This window comes from Vicugna pacos, chromosome 3, assembly GCF_048564905.1.
Source record: "Vicugna pacos chromosome 3, VicPac4, whole genome shotgun sequence".
In the NCBI taxonomy this organism is placed as follows: Eukaryota; Metazoa; Chordata; class Mammalia; order Artiodactyla; family Camelidae; genus Vicugna; species Vicugna pacos.
Genome location: NC_132989.1, coordinates 97,998,464 through 98,023,881, shown reverse-complemented (window position 1 = coordinate 98,023,881; position 25,418 = coordinate 97,998,464). Strand labels below are relative to the sequence as shown.

At 38.6% G+C, this 25,418-nt stretch overlaps 1 protein-coding gene and 1 long non-coding RNA gene across 3 annotated transcripts; one reads left to right on the top strand and one right to left on the bottom strand.

Moving 5' to 3' along the window:
• The first annotated feature begins 482 nt into the window (after positions 1 to 482).
• On the top strand, positions 483 to 17,374 carry SUB1 (SUB1 regulator of transcription). Of its 2 annotated transcripts, none has more exons than XM_006199642.4 (5): positions 483 to 590; positions 3,057 to 3,129; positions 5,297 to 5,419; positions 15,342 to 15,450; positions 17,042 to 17,374. In XM_006199642.4, exons 2-5 carry the CDS (start codon positions 3,058 to 3,060, stop codon positions 17,119 to 17,121), a joined length of 384 nt encoding a protein of 127 aa, XP_006199704.1. In that variant the 5' UTR covers positions 483 to 590; position 3,057; the 3' UTR covers positions 17,122 to 17,374. The 2 variants fall into 2 exon arrangements, with proteins under 2 accessions (XP_006199704.1, XP_015090934.1); XM_015235448.3 differs by having other exon boundaries at positions 495 to 570.
• A 3,355-nt stretch (positions 17,375 to 20,729) lies between these two features.
• Positions 20,730 to 22,960, bottom strand: LOC140689933 (uncharacterized). Its single transcript, XR_012065085.1, has 2 exons — positions 22,863 to 22,960; positions 20,730 to 22,505 (listed from the first exon to the last, which is right to left on the bottom strand). It is a non-coding gene; the product is annotated as an uncharacterized lncRNA (long non-coding RNA).
• Positions 22,961 to 25,418: the final 2,458 nt, after the last annotated feature.

Here is a 25,418-nt window from a genome sequence, read left to right as displayed (position 1 = left end):
TCCTCGGTTTCTTCATCTATAAAATGGAGAGACTGATCATTCCTACTTTGAAAAGTGCTTGTTAGGATGAGTAATTTACGTGAAGTGCCTCATTGCAATGTACTTCTGCATTCATTGGCACTGCCTGGATTTGAACGCTGTGACTTTGGCTCCTTTCCTTTGGATTTTACCTGCCAGGGTCAAATACCGGAGTAAGGGGTGGCCTACAAAGATCATTTCTCAGAAAATGGGCCAGAAGTGTTGATCTTTTTCAGTATGGGCATTTCACTTTAATACAAGAAACGTTTATGAAACAACTGCAAAGCTCAGTGCTTGTCATTCCTGTTTTATTCGTTCCCACATTCACTCACAAGTCAGATCCAATCTTTGCGACATTTCACTTTCCTGGCTTCTGTTCAGGACCAGGGGCGGTCCCTTTAAGGCCCTGGAAAGGGTCTCGGTGTTGGTTTCTGCGAGGAGGCCACGCCCCATCACGTGTCCGCAGTCCCAGCGGGGCGGGGCCGGCGTCTCTTGGCTGCCGTCAGTTCCGGTTCTCTGTCAGTCGCGAGCGAGCGAGCGAGCAGAAAGCAGGTCGGCTACCGGAGCGGAGCGTGAGTGCTCGGGACCCCGCCCCCACCCCTCGAACTCCCACCCGGCCGACCCCCACCTTCCCAGCGGGGCCGCTTGCCGCCTGCGGCCCTCCTTTTCGTCGGCGACCGCTGCGGGAAATGGCGGCGCTGCCTGATCTCTCCCTTTCCTTCCTCGGCTTTTCGAACCACCTTCTCGGTCCCCGATTCCGCGCCTCAAGCGTTGCAGAACCTTCTGTGCCTGAGACTGGTCCCCAGGGCGGCGGGGCGCGGCAGGGCTGGGACCAGGAGCCGCGGGGAGGGGGCCGGGGCGCCCCCGGGACAACGCAGCGGCCTCCGGGGCCCGGGCGGGGGCGCGTGCGGGGCCTGCGCCTCCCCAAGGTCTCTCAGGGGCCCCCATTTCTGTCCCCAGGATGGGGGGCGCTCTGGGGCCGGGAGGGCGCAGACCTTGTCGGAGGAGGGTGGGGGGTGCGGTGGGGGCTCGGGGATGGGGAGAACGGCTGGTTGGTTGGGGGTAGTGAGCGCTTCGAGAGAAGAAAATGGCGCTTGGTGCAAGTCCCTCCTCTCCCCACGCCGTCTCCTCCGCATTTCGCCGCCTCCCACGCCCCCTCCGACCAACTTGTCTCCCCCTGCCCAAGCCGTTCCCAGTCCTGGGGTCCTGGCGGCTTCTTGGCACCGCGCGACCCTCTTCCTCCGTTTCGGTGCTTATCGCCCTCGTGTTGTACCGAAATCATGGGCCCTTTAGTCCTAGTTTATTTTCACCTCGTGTCTTCTAATCCTCCTCCATGCCATCATTAAAGATCGAAGATTTATTTTCTTAGCTGTGTTTTGCGTTATGTTCTACACCACCGCTTTTAGTATCGTTTTGTCAGGATTACGAGTCTGCATCCCCCACCCCTTTTTTTCCTTGAGCAGTAAAGGCTCATTAAGTAAAAGGGTATTTTGTTAGAGGTTCAGAGAGGCTGGCTTTGGTTACCGTTATCTTGTTTTTGTGTTGGATGGACTTATTTGGGTTAAACACCCAAGGTGTTTCTTTGGTGGTTCTTTGAAATGATCTTAGGCCCCCAGGCGCCTTTCATGAACAGATGGTAGGGTTATGCTTGGCCGTTTCAAAGTGAAAATAGGTTATGTTTAATTTAATTACCTTTGAAAAATGTTTCTTAGCATTATTAGCAGCTGGCATTAAAAAATAAATAAATTGTTCTTGGAGATTAGATTGTAAAGTGGAGCAGTGACAATACTAATGTATAAAACGTGCTTATGAACGTTGCTGCTCCCCTCTGAATTTACTCTTCTTGTCATCAAAAAATTGCCAGTGGAAATCAACATGGCTGGGTTGGGCATGGTTTGAGCTTTTTGAATTAGGGGCTAGGCCAAGGATGGCCCATCTCCTTTACCTTGACCTCCTGTTGTGGGACACATTCAGTGCCAGTGCTAGTGCAAGTTTAGTCGAGACCTGAATTATTTATGATTTTTTTTGAAGTCTTTTTTTTTTAATTCAGCAAACATAACAGTGTGTGTTGCGTATATTGGGCCCTTTAGGGCATAAAAAAATTAATAGGAATCAGTCTCTTCTGAGATGGAGATGGAAAGAGCAAAGATACTTGTTTTGAAAAGCATTTTACTACCTAGTATTATAAGTGCTTTGAAAAGAGGTAGAGTATGCCTTGGAATTCCTTGAAATTTGGGAAACATAGAGGCACAAAGAGTCTGCCTTGTGCTCAGGCAATGTAAACATCCATGTGAAAGCAGGGATCTGCCCGATACCTCTGCATGGGGGGCCTGGGGAACTAGGGTCACAGTAGAAATTTGTAGAAGGTTTTTGCCCCTCCCATAAGCACATTCTTCAAATTTTAGTTGTATTACAGAGTAGAAAATCAGCGTAAAATGTAATTAACTGTGAATTATGTATAACTCTGAATTGGTACTTGATATTTTGATGGCATGGTCAAAAAGCCAAAAAATATTAAGAACATATACAAAATATGAAAAATAGGATTATAATGGTAAAATCAATTAGATATCGACATCTGTGTAGTACAGTTGTTTGCCATGCTGTGTGAATGTTGGGGTCAGTTCCTGCAGAGAATAATTGTATAAAGCAGTACTGAGAGTAATTAATCATATTTCTTCCTGGTTTTAACAGTGATTGTTGTCAGCTGTCTTCTTGCAATTTACCCTATCCATAAACATCTAACCCTGCTAAAGTGATGTATAAAAAGACCCATTGGCTTTGAGAGAGAGGTGTAGGAGTAATGAGATGGGTATGACATTTAGTTCTTGCTGGGCTCAGAACACTTCACTCTGCGTGTTATTTTCAATTTGGAAGAGCATAGATTAAGAGTATAAGTTCTAGCATTGTGCTCAGTGAAACAGCTCCAGTACCGCAATATGGTAGAATGAACCATGGGATTCTTAAATCTTTGATTGGGGGAGAGTTAATTGTAGAACAATTCTTAAATTATTTATGTAATGTATTTTTTCTTTCAGAATGCCTAAGTCAAAGGAACTTGTTTCTTCAAGCTCTTCCGGCAGTGATTCTGACAGTGAAGTTGACAAAAAGGTGACTATAACTGCACCATGTCATTTTCTTGATACTTAATTCATAATTATTGCCCACATCCAGTTCTGAAGGACAGTGAAGCGTATCAGAATTTTAAAACGAGAATCTGGATAGGTGTTTCTGGAAATGCAGTGGCTCCTGGACCACTTGATGAAAGTTCCTGTGTGCTTCTTGTAGACACATGCACGTGCCAAGCCCCTAAGTCATACTTGAGCAAGCCTCCGACATAACAAGTCTCCTGTTGAGGCTTTTCAGGAGCCCTAAAGCTGCAGAACCACTGTCTTTAGACTCTAGGAGGGTAGCACTAGAATTAGGCCAAAGCCACTGTGTGCCATTATTTAGTAATCTGCCTAATAATCTGTAGGTATTCTGTGTAGTAGTTGAGTCAGATTATCTGAACTCCTTGACAGCAGTTGTCAGTTTGACAGATGTCTTGGCCATTGATGTTTATGCAGCCCTACGAGGATTACATAAAATGTAGGCTTGGTACTTTTTAAATCAGAATGTTATTTACTCTGGTTCCCTCCTTTTAGTTAACACCCAACAAAGCTAACATGAAATTACCCATTTTGATAGAATAGGCTTTTTCTGCATTAGATAAGAACTGTGCTAAAAGTTTAACTGCGTTTTGTTTAACTGAGCATCTCACACTGTGGTCAAGGCCTCTTCCATGCAGAACTGTCCTGTATCTCCTGAAAGCTTAGATAGTTGTGTGTCTGAGCTCAGTTAGCAGTGTTAGTTAAGAGAGAGTTTATATGAGAATCCTGGAGGAGATGCACCTTTATAGGGAAATACCGAATATGGTATCACCTGGAAGGTTGAAAGAAGGCTTCTAAGAGCATGCACAGCTGTATTCGAGAAGGAAATGTCCCTTAATTTTTAAATATGCACTTGAATACATTCATTTGACAAATTTTTATTGAGCTGTTAAGTGCTAGGCACGTACTAGTCCACAGGGACTGTCTGGACCCTGATACAAAGAGTAATTGCTTTCTGCGTATTGAGCTGAGTTAATTTTTGCCGTTTGTCTCAAATAGTACTATTAGTCCTGTATTTACATTAAATAAATCCACTTTTTCAGTTTGTGTACATGAATATATACATTATGTCGTACCTAGCTTCATCTAGTTTAGTAAAATGTTAAAATAGCGTATCCCTTCCTTCCATTAAGGAACATGACTGCCCTCTGTTGTTTGGATTTGGAATTACTAGATTGCATGGGCAGTAGCGAGAATGAGGCCTTATAAAAAGCTTTTATAGTAATGCTGCTTTTAAAACATTGTTTTGATTTTGAATGCTAGCCCAACACATTGCTGTCTATCTTCAGTGAGCAATTTTGTGTGTGTGTGTGTGGTAAGGAAATTTTTTAAGTACTTTTTATTTTATTTTTTTAATTTTTTATTTTTTTAATTTTTAATTTTTTTGGTGAGGAAGTTTTGTGATCCTCTGGTGCCCAGTACAAAATAGCTTTCTTAACTTAGCCTACTCATAACCCTCCTAAGCCAATTTAAGTACCTTTTGGAATAGGCAGGCATAAGTAAATAATCATAAGTTGGTTTTATTCTTCCTAATTAGTATATTTTCTTTGTAAAAATAAGTAACTGACTAGTTACTAGACTTGTGATTTCCAAAAGTTTATTCAAAAGTAGCAGGTGCCCCCTTCCCGCCATCATTTTTTCTCCCAAGGAAATCTTATGTGGAATTCAGTGTATAAAATAACTTTCTCTGAATACCAGTCTAATGCCTGAAGTATCTTCTGGGTTTCTTTTTTTCTCAATTTTTTTTCTTTTTTTGGGGGTGTGGGGGCGGGTAATCAGGTGTATGTATGTATGTATGTGTGTATGTATGTGTGTATTTATTAATGGTGGTATTGGGGATTGAACCCAGGACCTCATGTATGTTAGGCACAGTCTTCTACCAGTGAGCTGTCCCCTCCCCTCTTTTGGGTTTCTGACAACACACTTCAGAAGCACTGTGCTGGATAACAGTGCTAGGTTAGTTTCACAGTTCTGTTGTCAAGTGAAACTTGCGTATGTATATGTTTATAATTTTTTTTCTTAATTAGCCTTTTGATCCTTTAAGTCTTCAAAAGTAGTGGAATCTTTTTAACCTGAGTTGTGTTTTGTTCTTATGCGAGTTTTAACCATATTCTTGTTTTTCTTTCAAGTTAAAGAGGAAAAAGCAAGTTGCTCCAGAAAAACCTGTAAAGAAGCAAAAAACTGGTGAAACTTCAAGAGCCTTGTCATCCTCCAAGCAGAGCAGCAGCAGCAGAGATGATAACATGTTTCAGGTAATGTTATTTCATTAGATCCAGAGGAATTAATTACGTGACTTGATCTGAAGAATGTTAAAAGTACCTTAATCTGATAATGCATAATAATCTATCATGTATGTTATCATCCTCTTGACTGAAGATACTTGTGGGAATATAAGAACAAGTCAGTAGAAGTGAAAGCAACTTACATGATGGTAGAATATTGTTAAAATCTAGAATTCTGTAATTTTGCTATATTTAAAACAATGAAAATTTAAAAGTTGGAGAAATCCCAAAAAAGAGATTGAGAACTGCACATTTAGAAAGCAGTTTGGAAGAAGTAGGTTTAGTATTGGGCTGTGAAGTATGGATAGAATATTCCTGGAAGGGAAGCAGTAATACGACCTGCTCTGTTTTGGCTTGATAACAGGAAAGGTGAGTGGTTTTACTAAAACTTGCCCTCTGTTTATATATTGTGGGTAGTAAGGTTGAGTAGAGAGGTAAAGTGAGAGAAGTTCATTAGAGGGAGTTGATCAAATTACCCAGACTTGGTATAGCTTCTTTTCTTGGGTTTCTTGTTTTAGGGAGACTTGATACTGGCCTCATGGTACAAGAAGGATTTATGGGGAGAGGCAGTGGGGATAAATTATGTGAGGTGATAAGGGCTTTGATGGTTTTTCCAAAAGATGAATAGTGATGATTATAGATCATGCTGTTTATATGTAAGGAAGAATTATGAAAGAGCCTTCATTTCTTTGAGTAGATAGTACAATTAAAGTTATGTTAAGGGCTGAGAAGTCGAAGGGCAGATTATTATGAGAGAGAAGGTGCTCTGAGAACCTTTTTCTGAGGCAGTGACAATTGAAGCTTAAGACATGAAGGAGAAGCCGGCCAAGCCAGGGGAATGGGGGAGGGAAGCATTTTCAAAGTAGAGGGTCTTGTGCAGTGCCTTGAAGTGGGAAAGACCTTGAATTGCACAGGAATTAGGGAGCCCCTGTGGCTGGAGCCTGGAAAGTGGCTGAGAGTATAGGTAGGAGATCTAATTGGAAGGGACCATGAAGAGCCAGATTTGCAGGGCTTTCCTGTTGGGAATTTTTAGTTTGAGTTTTATTCTAAGTGCAGTGGGAAGCTAATTTAAGGGGCAGAATGAAAAGTAAAATCTGCAAGAGTATTACTTCTTCCTTCTGTGTATGTTTGTACTAAGTATTTACTTGGCAACTATCTTGGGCTTTTCTCTGATCAATTCTGTTTACTGTATGCCTGCCTTTACTTGGATAATAATAGAGCATCTGTGGCCTATTAATGGGTTTTATCTTGTCGACTTAACCCCTGATTTTACAGATAAAGAAACCAGGAGCCACATTTCGAGATTTAATACTGTTAGAGCAGTTTTGGGAAAGCAGTTCTACTTTTATGAGGAGGTTATCTCACCAAAAAGAGTGAATTCAGTTCTTAAACCTTTATTTTGAAGGTTCCTAAGCCTCATCCTTTTGAAAGTGCCTCTTGGAGTAACCATAGGCCTTTTTTCTTTAATCCTTTTTAAAAAAATTGAATAGTATGGTTAACAGTGTGTCAATCTCTGGTGTATGGCATGATGTTTCAGTCATATATATATATATACATATATTCATTTTCATATTCTTTTTCATTATAGATTACTACAAGGTATTGAATTTAGTTCCTTGTGCTGTACAGGATAAACTATTTTCAAAGTGACTTTTCACAGATCTAGTAGTCTGTGAAAGCAGTCTGTGTAGCCACTCTAAGATGTGATATTTAATTTCATTGCCATTAGAGATTTTTCCTTGAAATAGTATTTTGGCCATAGAAAAATATTTTAGTGGTTAATACTGAATTTTAATTGGTTTAAGAGGACACTAGAGTATATTGGTTATATTAAATAAAATGAGGACTTCGTTTTTATTAGTAATAATGATTTGATAATTTCATTACAAAGATGGGTGAAGGATAGGGTTTTTGGAAGGAAAATAAGTTACTCTCATGTTTTGTAAGGTTTTATAAAAAGTTCTGTATTTTTAAAAATAGGGCTGTATGTTTTCTGTATTTTTTTCATTTTCCAAGAAAAATGCCTTGAAGACAGTTTGAGGGTAGAACTTCTTTTGAAATTACTAGAATCTTTTAAGGACCCAGATTACCAGGTGTACTTTACTAAAGACAAATAGATCGAAACTCTAAATTAAAATTGTTCAGGTATTGGTTAGTAGCCGTAAGACAGCACTTTTTTTTTTTTTAAACCTAAATATCAGTCTCTTGAGAACAGAACTTGAGGAAATGATCTTAAATTCTGGTAAACCAGTATGTCAAACATAAGCAACTGTCTAAATGAAAGCTTCTGATTTGAAGAGACTTGTACCCAGAGAAAGTCACTACAAACTGTAGAATGGTTTGGGCAGAATACTGATGAGAGAGGAAGTACTACTAGATGCTAGTTTTTTGTCTGGTTTCTTCAGCTCGGAATTTTAAGAGCTAGGGATATAATCCTCTTGAGATGACTTAGGTGATGTTAAAGCTGCACTGGAGGACTGTCATGTAATTAGCACTTGTGTCTTAAAAGGTCAGAATGGTTGAGGCAGGGGACTGTGATCCCCATTCTTCAGAGACGGGCACATAAGATCAGTGATACTACTTTAGTTGATTTGGTGATTTTAAGGATACACTTGTTACTTTGAATTATGTTATTGCAGAGTCAAATGTTCTTAACCTCGGAGGTTCATTTAGGGAGACCATGAAATTATTATTTTATTTGAATATTTTTGTATTTGAAGGGATTATTTATAACCTTAATCAGTTCCTCAAAGGGGACAGGAAATCAAAAAAAAATTTGAGATTCACTGTTCTGTAGGATGTACATGTTATTTTTTTCCCTGCTAACCTCCAGATTATAAGCATGTAAAAACATTTTGTGACATGATTCTCTTACTTTCTCCTATGACATGTAAGTGCAGTGATCTTTATTCTTTCTACTTTTAATCATTGTATCTGTACTACTACTATCTATCATTTTTCTGTGAGTTTTTTTTAAGAGTTTGTCAGCTTTATTTCTCAAGGGAGAGGTCACTATTGGACAAGTTCTTTTCTTTTTTAAAAATAAATTATTGACATATAATTTATATACAATAAAACACACACATTTGAAGCATAATATGATGAGCTGCAATAAATGTACAGGCTGTTGTAGTGAAGCCATTTCCATTGCCCCAGAGAGTTCCCTCTGGCCTCCCTTTATAGTCCATTCCCTTGTCCTAGCTAAGCACTGGTCTGATTTCTGTCACTATAAATTTATTTTGCCTGTTCTAGAGCCTCACATAAATGGAATCATATAGTTTATATTGCTTTGTGCCTGGCTTCCTTTGCTCACTATAGTGTTTTGGGATCAGTCCTTGTTTTGAGTATCTGTAGTTTGTTCCTTCTTATTGCTGATTTATATTCCGTTGTATGATTGTGCTACAGTTTGCTGATCCATTATCCATTCATTTTGGATGGACGTTCGGATTGTTCCTATTTTTCAGCTATTGAGAAAAAAGCTATTGTGAATATTCTTGTTCAAATTTTTTGTGGACATTTTTGCTTTTTGGGTAGATACCAGATGTATTTGTTGAGTCATAGGCTAAATGTATGTTTAACTTTATAAGAAACTGTCAAACTGATTTCTAAAGTATCTCTTCTATTTTGCACACCCACCAGCAATGTATGAGATTCCAGTTGCTCCACGTTGTCACTGGGTATTGCCAGTCTTTAAAAAAATTTATCCACTTTAATTAATGGATGTTTAGCTTTACTTTGTATTTCCCCAGTGTCTTACATCTTTTTTGAAGAATCTGTTCAAGTCTTTTGCCTATTAAAAAAAAAGTTCATTTAATTTATTGAGCTTAAGAATTCTTTATATATTTTAGATACAGTTCTTTGTCAGATGCAAGTAAAGTGAATATTTTCTTTGGGTCTGTGATTTGTCTTTTTAACTTCTTAAGTACCTTTAAAAAGCTTTAATTTTGAAGATGTCTTTTTATCAATTTTTCTCTTTTGTAGTTAATGCTTTTTGTTTCCTATTAAAACATAGTTCTCTACCTCAAGGCCACAAAAATTACTTTTTTAATTTTTTTTATTTTTCACAAAAATTTTGCCAGTTTTTTTTTGAGGGGGCTAGAATTTTTATGATTTCTTAAAAGTTTTTTTATTGAAGTGTAGTTGATTTACAATGTTAGTTTCGGGTGTACAGCAATGTGATTAGTTATACATACATATACACATACATATTTTCTTTTCAGATTCTTTTCCATTATGTGTTATTATAAGAAATTGAATATAGTTACTTGTGCTATACAGTTGGTCCTTGTTGCTTATCTATTTTATATATAGTAATGTGTGTCTGTTAATCCCCAACCCCTAATTTATCCCTCCCTGACCTTTCTCCTTTGGTACTATGGTTTGTTTTGTATGTCCTAGAATTTTTATAGTTTTAACTTTCATGTTTAGATTGCTAATCCATGTGGAATTAGTTTGTGTATAGTGTGAAATAAGGGTTGAGACTAATTTTTCACCTCTATATGGATAATCCAGTTGTACCGTTACCATTTGTTGAAGACTATTCTTTTCCCATTGAATCATGTTGGATCTTAAAAAGAAAATCAGTAAACATATAAAATATGTATTTATTGCTACACTCTGTTCTGTTCCATTGATCTGTATGTCTATCTTTTAAGGTATTTTTTATTTAGTTTATTTTTAAAATCGAGGTACTGGGGAATGAACTCAGGACTTCGTTCATGCTAGGCACGTGCTCTACCATTGAGCTATCACCCTCTCCCCCTGTTACTTTACTCCAGTACCACACTCTCTTACTTACTGTGTGTGCTTTTATGGTGAGTCTTGAAATCTAGTAGTGTAAGTCCTTTAACATTATTCTTCAAGTTCATAATTATTTTTGCTATTCTATGTCTTTTGTATTTTCATACACATTTTATGATTAGCTTGTCAATTTTTACCAGAAAGCCTACTGGGATTTTGATTCAGATTGGGGAGAATTGGCAACTTGACAGTATTAAAAGTTCCTGTTTGTGAATACAGTATCTTTCTCCGTTCATTCATTTATTTTTGTTTGTTTATTTATTTATTTTAAATTGAAGTATAATTTACAGTGTTGTGTTAGTTTTAGGTGTACAGCATAGTGATTCAGTTCTTGTATATGTATATCTGTTCTTTTTCAGATTCTTTTCTATTGTAGGTTATTACAAGATATTGAATATAATTCCCTGTGCTATACAGTAGGTCCTTGTTTTATCTTATTCTATATATAGTAGTGTGTATATGATAATCCTAAGGTCCTAATTTATTCCTCCCCCCCTCCCTGCTTACTTGGTAACCATAAGTTTGTTTTCTATGTCTCTGAGTCTTTTTTTTTTTAAATTAAGTTTATTTATATCATATTTTAGATTCCACATGTAAGTGATGTATATTTGTCTTTCTCTTTCGGACTTTCTTCACTTGGTATGATATCTCTAGGTCCATCCATGTTGCTGCAAATGGCATTCATTCATTCTTTCTTATGGCTGAGTAATATTCCATTGTGTGTGTGTGTGTGTGTGTGTGCGCATGTGCGTGTGCATGTGTATGTATGTATATGTGTGTACGTGTACCACATCTTTACCCGTTTATCTGTTGATGGAATATTTAGGTTGCTTCTATGTCTTGGCTATTGTAAATAGTGTTGCTGTGAACATTGGGGTGCGTGTATCTTTTCTCATTCTAAAACTCTGATTCAAAAAGTCTTCTCCAGCTATATGCCCAGGAGTGGGATTGCTGGATCGTGGGATTGCTGGATCGTATGGCAATTCTATTAGTTTTTTGAGGAACCTCCGTACTGTTTTCCATAGTGGCTGCACCAGTTGACATTCCCATCATCAGTGTAGGAGGGTTCCCTTTTCTCCACAGCCTCTCCAGCATTTATTATTTGTGGACTTTTTGATAATGGCCATTCTGACTGGTGTGAGATGATACCTCATTGTAGTTTTGATTTGCACTTCTGTAATAATTAGCGATGTTGAACATCTTTTCATGTGCCTATTGGCCGTTTTGTGTCTTTGGAGTAATGTCTGTTTAGATCTTCTGCCCATTTTTTGATTGTGGTGTTGTGTTTTTTTGGTTTTTTGTTTTTTTGATGTTGAGCTCTGTGAGCTGTTTGTATATTTTGGAAATTAATCCCTTGTTGGTCACATCATTTGCAAATATTTTCTACCATTCTGTATGTTGTCTTTTTGTCTTGTTTATGGTTTCCTTTGCTGTGCAGAAACTTTTAAGTTTAATTAGGTCCCATTTGCTTATTTTTCTATTACTCTAGGAGATGGATTGAAAAAATATTGCAATTTATGACTTCTTAGAATTTTCTGTGTTGATGATTTTATCTGTTGAGTTTTACATCATCCTCTTAATTCTTTCCTTGCTTTTTTGCTAGTATTTCCACTAAAATACTGAAGTGACATGTTGGGAGCAAACATCTTTGCCTTATTCCTGATGTTGGAGCAAAGTATCCTTCTAATTCTTTTCCCTTTAATGCCTCCATTGCTTAGCCTCAGGAATGAATGTGCATACTGTGGATTTGCTACCTTGGGCTTGGAGATTGTAAAGTCGTGGAATAAAAATGGTGCAGTTTTCTGTATGGCCTATCTTTATTTGGAGATTTGCTTTAAAGCTTTCTTTCTATGCTAAAGTGAACGCTAGGTATATTAAGGGATAGTATACAAAATGCACAGTTAGTTTTAGTGTACAGTGAAAGTTCAGATTGTGGTAGAGCAACGTTAGTCTGTGTCCCCAGGCTTTCCCTTTCTCCTACCCCTACAGCTGTTTAGTGCTGGTGTTCTCTGAAGCATTGTTGGCAGATTTTAGTGTGTCAGTTTATTGACCTATATACTCTTTTCCGAGTTTGAATAATTTCTTACTTAGTGTAATTGAACACAAGTTATTTGAAACGTGACTAGGAACTTTAGATTGTAAATTCCCTAAGCTTGAAATATGTGGATGATCAGTCATGTTTGTAAGGAAGAAAATGCTTCTACTAAGTTCATCGGTAGCAAACAAAGACATTTATACACACCTTGTAGAAATTGTGGATGAGGAAGTTTGTGAGAAGTTTCTGGGGGACAAGCGTAGTAAAAGTAGCCCACTAACCGTTTGTTGTGTTTACTGTACTGTGCTCTTTACAGAAAATAACTGAGTATTCGTTGTTACTGATTGAAGACTGGTAAAATGCCATTAATATACTTAAAATGTACTGTCTCTTTTAAAAAATAGGTTGCTTTCAGTCTTGATTTTGAACTCTTTTTTCCAGTGAGATTTTAAAGTTGTATCCCTGTTTTTCTGCATCAGATTTCTCAGGACTATGGGCAAACATTGCAGTAGAGATATAATTATTCTGCTTCTGCTTTTTTTGTTTTGTTTTGTTTTTGTTTTTGTTTTTGGTCCTTAGTCCAAGGACCTATGAAGGCTTCAAAATTTTCTTCCTGGCTTTTCAAGTCTTTTTCAGCACAGCTCCATCTATTTAGCCAGTCCTTGAATGTCATCAGTATTGTATCCTTCTGCTTTCCTTTGTCTATATCCTCATCACTTTTTTCTTCCTTTTACTTAATAAATGGCCTGTCATTTTTTTCAAGGTCATATCCCACCACCTGAAGTCTCTTCCACTGTTTAAACCCACACTGAATGCTTGCTTGACTTGCCGAATCAATATTAATTTGGTAGCGTTTCAGTATATTTTAATTTTATTTGTTTAGCTATCGCGTGGGTGAGTATAAAAACCAAACATACTGTTCATTTCAGTGAGGTAGCTGCCTAAGATACTTAAAATTTATTAGTTGTTAAATCAGTATTACAAATCACTATCGGGAGTGTCAGTGTGATAATTATTTTGGTCTTATTTATTCAGTTCATCCATTAGAACAGTTTATTGGGAACTCAATAATATGACAGGCACTGATTTAATTAGTGCAAACAGCAGTTCTCTCTCTTCAAAGGTTAACAATAAAGGGGAAAAGGAAACATGGGGAAAGTTACAAAATGCAGATTAGGGAAGATGCTTTATAGAAGGAGGAGAATGGACGTGTTTGGAAATGGTAGGTAAGAAACCATGGAAAGGGAAAGAATGTACCGTTGACCCTTGAACAACGCAGGTTTGACCTGCTTGGATCCACTTATACGTGGATATTCTTCAGTACTAAATACTACATGGTTTGTAGTTGGTTGAATCCGAGGATGTGGAGGGCCCGACTATCAGTTATACTGAAGTTAACCCCTGAGTTGTTCAAAGGTCAACTGTATATGCAAGAAATGGGGTACAAAAGGCAAGGAACTTATAAATTGATGATGATATGGGTAAATATAGAGAAGAGAGATTTGAAGGCACTTACCTATACCTAATGGACTGTATGGCAAGTAGGGGGCATACCAACAGAACGAGAAACTTATTTGAGAACAAGAAACTAAAGGAAGATGAATAAGAAAAGGGAGCCTGAGAGGACCTAGGCAAGATGGAAGTCATAAATGTGTACTTGTGTCAGCACAACTATGATTGTACTGTATCAATGCTTGGTATCCCAGTAAAGGGAATTATGTAATTAAGGGATTCAGGTTTGTAGGGGAAGGAACTTTTACATGATGATGTGTTTTAAGCACAGAATCGTAGCTAGTATTTTAAATAAGTAAGATTGAAGAGTAGGTTTAAAATGAGTAAAAGATGGGTATTAGAGGTTTTGATTAGAAAGCATGATTTCTTGGTTTAAGTGCTGAACTGAACACTGTAGCAGCATGACATCCTGGAAAGTGCCTACAGACACTGTTGAGTAAAGCCTTTTCCTTCCCTGTGCAACTCTGTAGTTTGTGTTGAGCAGCAGTGGAAGAAAAATAGTTTTCTGTGGAATTTTAAGTTCTCAGTTTGAGGCTAAGTAGATAGTATTAAAGATGTTACTTGAAATGAAGGTCTAAAAGGAAAAGCTGTCTCATGTTATCATTGACTGGACCTCTGAATTCTTTTACTTAGAATGGTTGCTAAACCAATGTAGCTAAGTCTTGAGATTTCTTTCAGTTATAGTTTGTACAAGATTTTGTTTTCCAGTGATTTTTATTGTGATAATAAACACTTAACATACAATTTACCACCTTAACCATTTTTAAGCATACAGTAGTATTAAGTATGTTCTCATTGTTGTGAAACAGCTCTCCAGAACTTTTTCATCTTGTGAAACTGTTGCATAACAACTCTCCCGTTCTCCCTCTCTCCAGTCCCTGGTAACCACTCTGTCTGCCTCTGAATCTGACTACTCTTAAGTACCTTATATAAGTGGAATCATCCAATGTATATCTGGATGGCTTATTTCACTTAGCATGTAATATCCTCAAGGTTCATTCATATTGTAGCATGTGATAGAATTTCCTTCTTTTTTTTAAAGCTGAATAATGCTCTGTTGTACATATGTGCCACATTTTTGTCTGTCTGTTCATTTGATGATGAACATTTGGGTTGCTTGCATCTCCTGACTGTTGGAGTAATGGCGCTGTGAACATGGGTGTGTGAATAAATACCTCTTCAAGACCCCGCTTTCATTTCTTTTGGATATATATACCCAGAAGTGGGGCTATTAGATCATTGCTGGATCATATGTTTTATTTCAATTTTTTTTGAGGGACCTCCATTCTGTTTTCCATAGTGGTTATACTGTTTTACTAATGGTTCTTTTAATGCAAAAAATGATTGAAAACGTGAGATGTGCTTTGTTTAGTTTCATCCTTTTTAGAAAGATTTCTTTTTAACAATGATAATTCCTTTGGTGTAGTTTTGATATTAAGAATAGCAATTATTTTTGCTATTAAAAGAGTAAGCTTTCAGCAAGTGTGGATATAAATATGGACATCACTGTTGAACAGCTTTTTATGTTTTTGTTTCTTTTTACAGATTGGGAAAATGAGGTATGTCAGTGTTCGGGACTTTAAAGGGAAAGTCTTAATTGATATTAGAGAATACTGGATGGATCCGGAAGGTGAAATGAAACCAGGAAGAAAAGGTGAGATTTAATTTCCTGAATTAGTCCTAATATTGGGACTAAACTTAAAATTATTTAAGCTTGAAGTTGTTTGGACTTTACTTGAAATTGAAATAATGTTGGCAGTGCATAGGGCATGGAAGATCCTCACTGAGTTGATTGCTTCTCTTCTGTAGCCTTTTTGGACATGACACTTTAGTTATTGTAATGAGGTGTCTTCAGTATAGCTGTTGAAATACCCACTGCATCCCCACCCCTCAGTAATACCACTAAAACCACTTCACTGGACTGTTAATTTATTTGAATGTACCTTTAAAAAGATCACATCAGTTCTGAAGTAGAGTGGGGGGACTGGGATGGTATAGAATTGGGAACGGAAAATCCTGGTTTACAGTGTTCCCTTTTGGAGCATCTCCAAAAGGATATTCTTTAGGGTGGTATCTTTTAAGTGGCTCTTCATCCTTCCATTGTGCTTCATCCAGTCCCAAGCATGTCAGCATCGCAGAAGCATACTTTATTCTTTCACCAAATAGCTGGAGAACATTTGTGTACCAACAGAAACTCATATATTTGTGTAGTTAGCCACTTTAGGTTGATCCTTAGCTAGTGGAAAAATGCTTCCTTACTTGTTTCTACTTTGCCTGAATGTCTTTTTAAAAAATACCACTTGTTTGCTTACTAAAATGATTTGATTAACTTTAAAGCCCTTCCTAAGTGTTATCCCAGTGCATTCTCCTCCTTCCTCTCAATTTCATATCCTCCCAGCAGTTTCCTGAGAAATACATTAGTTCTTCCAGTTCTAGTTCCTTTGTTTATATGAGTCCAGGATTAGAACATTGGACCGTTTGAAGTACAGAGTACTTTCTGTTCATTCATATTAACATCTTAAATAGGAACAACACATCATTAGCTAATGTTTTAAATGTTTATGTGCTGGGTGATATGCTGAGTTTTTATCCACATTAGCTAATTACTCACAACAACCTTTTGAGTTACAAGAATCATTTTACTGGTGAGGAAACTGAGGCTTAGAGGTACTGTAATTTTTTAAAGGCCATAGTTAGCGATAGCACGAATGGGATTTGAACCCTGACTGCATGACTACAAAGTGCGCTCTTAACCAGTATGAACATTCTGACGAGTCCTGTTTGGATCATGCTTCTGATTTTTCCAAAGTGAAATGAATGCTCCTGGAAGAACTCAGGGGAGTCATTATGCTGAGTTCCTGTGGAAATTTTGAGCACACTAATGTTTGAACCAACTAACTGGTTGTAGAAATGGGATGTCAGATACCAAGTCTGGGCCTGGCCACTTAGCCTACTAGTTTGCCAGCACTTGTGAGATGAATCTTCAGATCGTCATGTGTTCTCACTGAGTGTAATAGGCATTGTGTGCGGGTTGCAGTGTTGAGAGTAAAACTGGATATAAGATTGACCTGCTGAGGTCATTGTGACCAATATGTAATTAACAAACGGAAGAGATTTGATTCTTAATGTACCATTGTGCCATTCAAAATGGCAGTTTTGATAAAACAGTATTTTAGTTGGAAGTATTAACAAATCCTCAGGAAAACTTAAGTTTTCAATTTTTGATTTTTAAAACTTTTTTTTAGGTATTTCTTTAAATCCTGAGCAGTGGAGCCAGCTGAAGGAACAGATTTCTGACATTGATGATGCAGTAAGGAAACTGTAACATCAGAGCCATATAAAATCTGTACTGTTCTAGTTGTTTTAATCTGTCTTTTTACATTGGCTTTTGTTTTCTAAATGTTGTTTTCCAAGCTATTGTATATTTGGATTGCAGAACAATTTGTAAGATGAATACTTTTTTTTAAATGTGCATTATTAAAAATGTTCTGAGTGAAGCTAATTGTCAACTTTATTAAGGAGGATTGCTTTTGTGCCCACCACCTAGTGTAAAATAAAATCAAGTAATACAATCCTAACTGTTGTGGCCTTCTTTGATCAGAAGAATTGGTACTGTTAAGGCCAAAAATAACAGTTTATAGACCTTGTAGTTTCAACTCAGCTTTTACATTCAAAAGGATTTGCATTGCATTGAATTTATAAGCTTTTGATTTGTGTAATTGTTGGATCTGTTTTCTTCTAACCAAATGTCTGGACTTTTTATTTTTTTCCCCATGCCAATGATATTTCTGCTTTTCCCTTTTTTTCTTTACTTCATTTTTCTTTTAATAACTTACCTTGTCATATTCAGTTTTTGTTTCACTTTTTGCTATATTTCTTGAATATATTATGCTAATTTGGAAAGTCTGAAACTGTCAGAATGTTAGTTATTTCAATAAGGTACTTGTAATTAAAATATATGAAAACTGCAATCACTAACTCTACTGTATTAAATATTAGGACATATAGTTTGATAAACAACATGGCTTGTATGAAAACTCTGAGCAAGTAGGTGTACGTCATTACCTGTAGTGTTCTGTGTAGTTGTTATCTTACTGCTTAGTCTGCAGAAAATAATGACTTAGATGTCTGATTTGCTTTCACTTATTAAGCATATTCACCATGGGATGATGTCTATAAAATCAGATACTGTTAAATTAGCCTAGGATTTAATAAAAATAGTGACAGCTTACTGGCGTAACATTTTATTTTGTAGCGTTGAGTATGGATTACATATAGCCAGAGAGATCAGTCAGCTTTATTGTCATGGTAGATAGTGTGGTCACTTTTTAGGGGAAGGAGCATATAGAGCACATACTTGTGTTTTTTGGCCTTTGCTTCAGTAGACTTGGTTCTTTGGCAGTTAATCTACTGGACAATGGCATTCTAGACTTAATGTTACTAAGTTGTAGCAGGCACTCTGAAGTGGTTTTCATTGAACCATAGTGATGAGGCAGACACAGATTGAGGCACAGATTTCAGGGGCTTTGCAGCAATAAATAGGGCATGGTGTGCCTTAGGAAAAGAATGTAAGGGAACTATGAAATTAAAGAAGGTGGCAATGAAGAGGAAAGGAATTCTCTTCACACTAAATGATAACACATGATATTTTGATCACGTTGATAAGACACAATTCTAGATAGGATAGTAAAAAGAAAGGTTTAAAGACATGTAAAAAAAATTCTTGTTGACAAATTATTTTGGTAGCTAATTTCAAATGGTTACTGCCATATCAGAGAGTTGCACTATTACACGAAGTTTGATTACTACGTCTAAAACATTATATAGTAGAATTGTCAAGGACTTGATTACAAAACCATCTGCCAGGCCACATAGAGTTATCAGTTTTTTTTTTTTTCTGGCAGCTTTTCTCAGTACTTCTTTTACATTTTTAAGATTTTTTTTAAGTTTTTTTTTTTTTAGTAGTAATCCTAATATGTACATAATTGGGGAAATAAAGAAATCTTTCCTGGTATTTTAACCTTCATCAAATAATAGGTACCAAAGTATTCAGAATATGTATTTTAGACAAATCATACTTGATTGAAAACTCTCCCCTTATTAGGGAACATACGTATGTCCCAATTAGCTGAATTGGGTAGATTTGTAAAGTAATCCTTGTTATATATACAGAAAGGGTAGTTAGAACACAGAACTTTGATTTTGGTATAGATGAAGAGGGATTAATGGGTAATTTCCTAGGTTTATATGAAATAGGTGGGTCTATGCATTTTGAAGCAATCTGCTAATACAGAGATGGTGCTGAAATCTGTTACCTAGGCATTTTCTAGCTGTTGCATTTATGTCCTTAAAACTTCCACATAAGGAGTGTTTCTCTGGCAGATTTTGGTAAGGTTACTACTGCTAAATTCATTTCAATACATTATTGGATGTGCAATTTACAAAAATTAATCTTTTTTGTGTGTAGAAAAGGATGAGAACTGGATTAAAAGAAGAGACAAAAATAACTTGTACTGGAAAGAAAAGATAAGAGTACTTCTGTTTTCTGTTTAAACTTTTCTTGCAAGATTTCTTCCAGGAAGAAAGCCTGGCATTTTGAGGCAGTGGTTTCTTACCTTGTAATGCCAAAATGAATTTCACACCAGCCCTGAATGTGCTCAGTAGCAGGGCCTTTCTGATAGGTTTTTCCTCTTTGTCTTTTAAATGTCTTTTAAAATAATCTTGGCATTTTATTTAAAGAACAACCACTAAATAAGAAAAACTAATTTTATTATTCTCTCTTGTTTGCTTCATAAATGCTTAAGAACTTCTTTTGAAGAATACTCCTACCTCATTAGCTAGTCAAGATGCTATGATGGTCAAACTATTTTACATAATGTGTTTAGAAAAAAAGGCATAGGGAAAAAGGTGTGTACATCCTGGCTTGGCTATTGAGGGGAAAAGAAAGAATTGAGTATTAATTATTTGAGTGTTCCTGGTGGTTGTATGTTAGAAGAGGACTATCAAAGTTTGAAATTAAAGAAAAGTGCTGATATTTAAATATCTCTCCTGAAATTCTTTGCAACTCACTTTTTATGGAAATTAATCCAGTGAAACACTCGTTTTTGCCTATTTTTTTTTCCAAGTGGTGTTTTACCAGATAAACTCTAGGGGTAAACATTCACATAGTAACAAATATGTAATTCTGTAATTGTGGAATACCTGTCTGCTTTGTTTGGTACATCTTCCATGGAGATGTCATTGAATATAATACTGCATCTGTGAATATTTTAAATGTTGAAATAAAAACAAGAAATGTACCCTATGTGTCATCCCAGTTTCACAAACCTGAAGATGAGTGGCTAAGTTATCTGTTAAATGGGTTTTATTAACAAACAAGAGCCCTTTCTGTGTGAATGCTTTGGAATGTGAATTAGCCTTAGAGGGTTTAGTCTGAGGACCTCTGAGACTGGATGTTGTGAGTCCATTTTTTCCGTCTACTCGATCCAAATGGAAAAGTGCAAATACGAAGTCTATATGGTCTCTTTTTTTCTTTACCTGTGTGAGTGCTTTGTGGTCTGATTATTCCTTGTTATAATTAGCTGCATAATGGACACCTTTGGGTATTTCAGACTCTATAAAGAAGTGTCTGTTTTTCCCTTCTTGGTTAGTACTTTTGCCTAGTTACATATTGAGATCTCTCGTTTAAATTTCCATTTAGGGAAACTTAACACAGGGTTAGAGAGATCCATGAAAGGTTACTTATGACTCTTATTTTGTTCCACTTAATTTTAACTGTAAATTTTAGTAAAACATGCTGACTCAAAAATCCAGTAAAAAGGAATAAAATAGTACTTGGGACTTACACAGTTAGTCACTGACTTTACACTCAAAGGAGTTATGGGATAGAAAAGGAGTGTGAAAAGCATGAAACATTAAAAAAAAAAAGTAGAATTATTTATTATATAACAGTTTATTGACGACAACGGCTGTCTGTGTAAAATTTCTCGCTACGCAGGGCACCCCCTCTCCTGCCGTGCCCACTTCATATAAATTCATTAGAGTTCAGACCTTCCGAGCCCTCTCTTTCCACAGCTATTTTAGTTCTGGGCTAACAATGACATACTGTTTCTACCTGAAGTGAAATGCCCCTCTTATTTTACTCTTTGGCTCTTAATAGAGAGTTTAAATAGTTAATTTTTCTGCTAGATAACTTACTAACTTGGGAATGATTTAAACCACTTCTTTTCTCTAACTGCTAGAAAATAAAACACTTGTCCTGAATCTCAGCAGTTGAATACTTTAACCTGTCTTGATAACAAAAATGCTGTATACAAGGGGCTTCTGCCATTCAAGCCAGAACTTAATTAAAACTGTGTATTGTAGCTCGTGTTTTGGAAAGTGAGGTGGAATTCCATTTAGGCCTTATTCTAATTAAGCCCCAGGCTTATACTAGCCCCTTCTCTGGCTTTATTTTCCAAACAGAATAGTACAGAGAATTCCATATACCCAGAGATGCCATTCAAAGTTTACCAGTTGTTGCAGTAATGTCTTTATAGCAAAAGCTTCCAATTCTTTTGGTTGTTACGTCTCTTCAGTCTTCAGCCTGACACAGTTCTTCACTTCTTCCTTGGCTTTTACAACACTGACATTTCTGATGATGTGGTGGTTTGTAGGTAATGGGTGTTGACAAGAGTGGGCAAGGCAGAGGCTGGTTGAGTGACGAGTTGGAGGCTGAGCAGCTTGGTTGTGAACGAAAAAGAAATGGAATGGTGGCTGTGTAAGGATGTGGGATATGGATGGAGTGTGTGAAACTGCGACATCTGAGTGACGGAGAGTTGGCTGTGTTCAGCACGTATTTAAACTGATCTTTCGTGTCAGCATCAAGTTCAGTCACTTTCTCGTGACTTTCCTAAGTTCCACCTGAGTCGTGAGTACTTTTAATACTTTCATAGAAAATTATTTCCTGCTGTACCCTATTTTAACATGAATCTGATTATTTTGGTTCTCAAACCACTCCCCTCCTTCCCCTCACACACAGCTGAGCATCTCAAGTTCAGACCACAGTCTTGTCCATCTTGTCTGTCTTTGTGCTTGGCTCCTGTTTGCAGTCAAGCTTGGCACATGAGCCAGTTACGAGCCTCTCCAGTTTACTGCTTTTGAGGCATGAGTTCTGTTGCCTCTATTCACTATTGATTTTGGAAGATGAAAAGAAGACTCTTTCATTTTCTCACACTTGAGTGATACAAAAGGATGAGAGGGGTAGTGAGAAGGCATTTGGCAGCAATCTGAGGATTTTGAGGAATTTATAAGAATTTCAGCTCTCAATCTAGATCAAAAGTACCTCCTGGTGTTGAAATTTGAAGACTAACCCTTTAAATTATTAATCAAAAAATAGTTTCAGAAGCCCTATGGTTTTCCTTAAAAATCTTGTTTCTGAAACAAGGGTCCTTTGGTATCCAAGCACTCATAAATACATCTTTTTTTGATATATGACCCCCCAAATATGGAGAAATATATCTTGCTCACTACAGCGTCCTTAACTGGTAGGCAGAGAAAGCTCTTAGAAACGTTTGAGAGCATTTCCAACACACTGGAGTCCTGTGCAATGGTTCTTGAATTTTTAAGTAGAAAGCAAACTCACTTGCTGTAAAGAGGTATTCAGAGCAGCGTCGTCAGCAAGCAACTTCCATTGGAAAATTGCCTCCAGGAGGTTGATGGGTGTGTTAGCTTTAAAAGAAATTACAAAATACATTGTAGTTTGGGTTTTGCAACCTTTCGTTTCTTTCTTTTTTTCTCCCCCACCCCCCGAAATTGTCCCAGGATGTCTGTTTCCTAGTCATGGCAGTGGGTGAGCCCCGTGTCCCTTCCCTGCTCCTGGATCTTGAGGGAAACTTAGGCTCTCCCTTGTCTCTTCATGAGCCTGAGTGTTTCAGCTTCATGCTCCCCTCCTGCCCATCAGCTGGTGTCCTGTCAGTTCTCTCTCGGTACCCGGTGATGTGGGCTACCCTGGCTGTCCTCCCCCATCTCCCTCTGGTCCCCTTCCACTACCCTTCACGTTTCAGTTCCGCTTCCCCAGCTCCGCACCTTGCGGTGGATGCGGAACTTGAAGCGTCCGTCGCTCAAGGGTACTTGGCTCAACACAGGCCGGTGGCTGAACTCCTGGCCCAGCTGCTGCCCTCGCGCTCTACACCCCCAGGCCGACAGGCTCACCAAGCGCCCGGTGCGCGCGTGCGGTTCCCCGCCGCTGCCCAGACCCCCGCTGGACCCCGGTCCTGGGCCGCCCCTCCCCCAGGCCCCCCCGCCGGGGCCTCCCCCACAGCCTTCACTCCCACCCGCCCCCGCCCCGCCGCCATCCCCGCTGACACCCGCAACCTTTTCAACCCTAGCAATCTAGGGGGTGGGGGGAGTTGGGGTGTAAGACTGCTTACAACTCTTTCCTGTAAGGATTAGAAAGAATTTGGGTTAGACCCTCCCTTGTTTAGGAAAGGCAGCAGCACTGTTCTGTAAGTTTATTTAAACCACCCCTTACTGTAACTACCCAGTGGGATAATAACCCCCGTTTGTTAAGTGTGAAGGTGGGGAAGTGTGGATGGTGGCAGATACTAGGAGTTTTATTTACTTTCCCATTTAGTATCACTTCATGAGGAAGTACATTTTACAGGTGGAAACTGAAGTTTCTGGAGTAAACAGCTGATTTTGTCAAAGTGACAGTAAGTGGCAGAAACAATTGGAATCCACATCTGGCTAATTCCAAAACCCTAGACTGTGTTTGCCTCACTCTGTTCCTGTGGTATATATAGACCTTGCCAACAGCAAGATTCCTGGTTCACAGATTTAGCAATAGACTGTTGAATTCACCTTCACCCTGATAGGAGCTAGAATTAGCTCCTGACCCAGCACATCTTGTTTGGAGTTTTTTCCCCCTTAATGGAGGTACTGGGAATAGGACCTTGTACACACCAAGCACATGCTCTGTCACTGAACTTCACCCCTACCCTTTGTTCTTTGTTCGGAGTTTCTTAAAACTATTTCCTCACATTCCCAGCAGCAGAAGGGGCTGTTGTCCATAGCTGCACTTTTATCATGTCTGCCAGGGTTGGGTGACTTTGCCGAACCCTTTAATCAAAGCTAAACTCTAAGAAAGTTGGTGTTGGTTTGCCCCAGTTAGATTTTGCCAGTAGCCAGAACTGAGGTAGAGGTAGGTTGAATTATTCCTTGGTACAGTGACTAGGATTTCCTTTTGGCCACCAACTTCAGGTAGCATGGGCCTTGTGATTGTGCAGGAAGAACTTAACTAGCAATGAAGATACTAGGAAGGAGAAGAGAATTAGGTAAAATGAGGCTTCTTTCTCTTCCCTCCTCCCAACTCTTGAATGGGTATGATGAAATTGGAACCCTGAGGCTCTGCGCTGTGCGTGGGCTGTCTTCGGGTTTCACCCAGGTCCACACTCCACCCTCTGGCCTGGTTGTTGACTGGATGGACATGGCAGCAGGCTCCCCTGATTTCTGGCTCCGGACTGGGTTTGGCCAGGACAGATTCCCAGTAGGTAATGGGAGAGATGGAGGAACAGAGGTCAGATATTTATTCCTCTGGCTCCCTCCCTCCCTTCAAGGTCACCTTGGGCTGGCTGTGCCCCTAAACTAGAGGTGGCTTCTTAAGAGGACTTCTCTCCAATTCTCTCCTGATTTACAGTACTCACTCTTACCCAACCCTTTGAGCCTAATGTGTTAGCTGTCCCTGTGGTTTTCGTATACTCTACTCGTATCTGTAAATGGCCCCTATTAAACTCTCATCAAGTCACAGTGTGAGTGTGCCATTGCTTCCTGTTGGCACTGGGACTGCTACAGTAATAAGTACCAGAAGTGGCCCCAGGAAATGGACCCTCAGAACTGTGACTTGAGATTTGGAGAGGATGGGCTAATGTCAATTTGGGGGCAATGGGGTACCCTGTGGTGCCACAACCACGTAGACCAATCAGTGTGGTAGCACCGAGGGCTACCCAGGATGGCAAGACTTGGATAGGCCAAATGGCACCTCATCATGGCTAGTGGTGACTCTAAAGATATTGCAGACACCTCACTTTCGACAGACCTGAGAAGGTTCTAGGGAAAGAAAAGGTATAAGCTGTGAATAAGACACAAGGAGCTGGAAAGCCTCTGTGGCAGCTTTGAAGAGGCCCCTCACTTGTGGTCGTAGAGCAGTTCTGGGACAAGCTTAGGGTTTGTTGTGAGGCCTGCATAGCTGTCGCACCACTTAAATGCTCCGTCCTGTGACATCTCTAAGGGTACTGGTTGGGAAAGGAGATGGCATTTGGGCTCCAAATTTCCCTGGACCTCTATTGCCCCCAGAGGTGGGCCACCACACCCCCTACTGCCTCCAGTTCCATAACCAGGATTAGATCTCAACTTTTTCCTGTTAGGGTTACAAGGCCTGTTCTAGGAGCACCTATAAACAAAGGAACACATTTTAAGATGTCTCCAGTCTCTTGGAGGAGCCTAGAGAGCGTTTGTGGGAGGAGCTTCTAAGTGTGTTAGACCCATGGGGCCATCAACGGGAGTGGCCCCTCTCACTCTTACATCTAGTAACTACTTGAAGAATGTCTGTGTTCCATCCCAGTGACCTTGAACTTGATTTTTTCT

Excerpts from the sequence above, each read along its gene's own strand:
- SUB1 (XM_006199642.4), top strand. The coding sequence starts at position 3,058 with ATGCCTAAGTCAAAGGAACTTGTTTCTTCAAGCTCTTCCGGCAGTGAT. Across the intron at positions 3,130-5,296 it reads ACAGTGAAGTTGACAAAAAG|TTAAAGAGGAAAAAGCAAGT; the intron begins GTGACTATAACT and ends TTTTCTTTCAAG. Across the intron at positions 5,420-15,341 it reads GAGATGATAACATGTTTCAG|ATTGGGAAAATGAGGTATGT; the intron begins GTAATGTTATTT and ends TTCTTTTTACAG.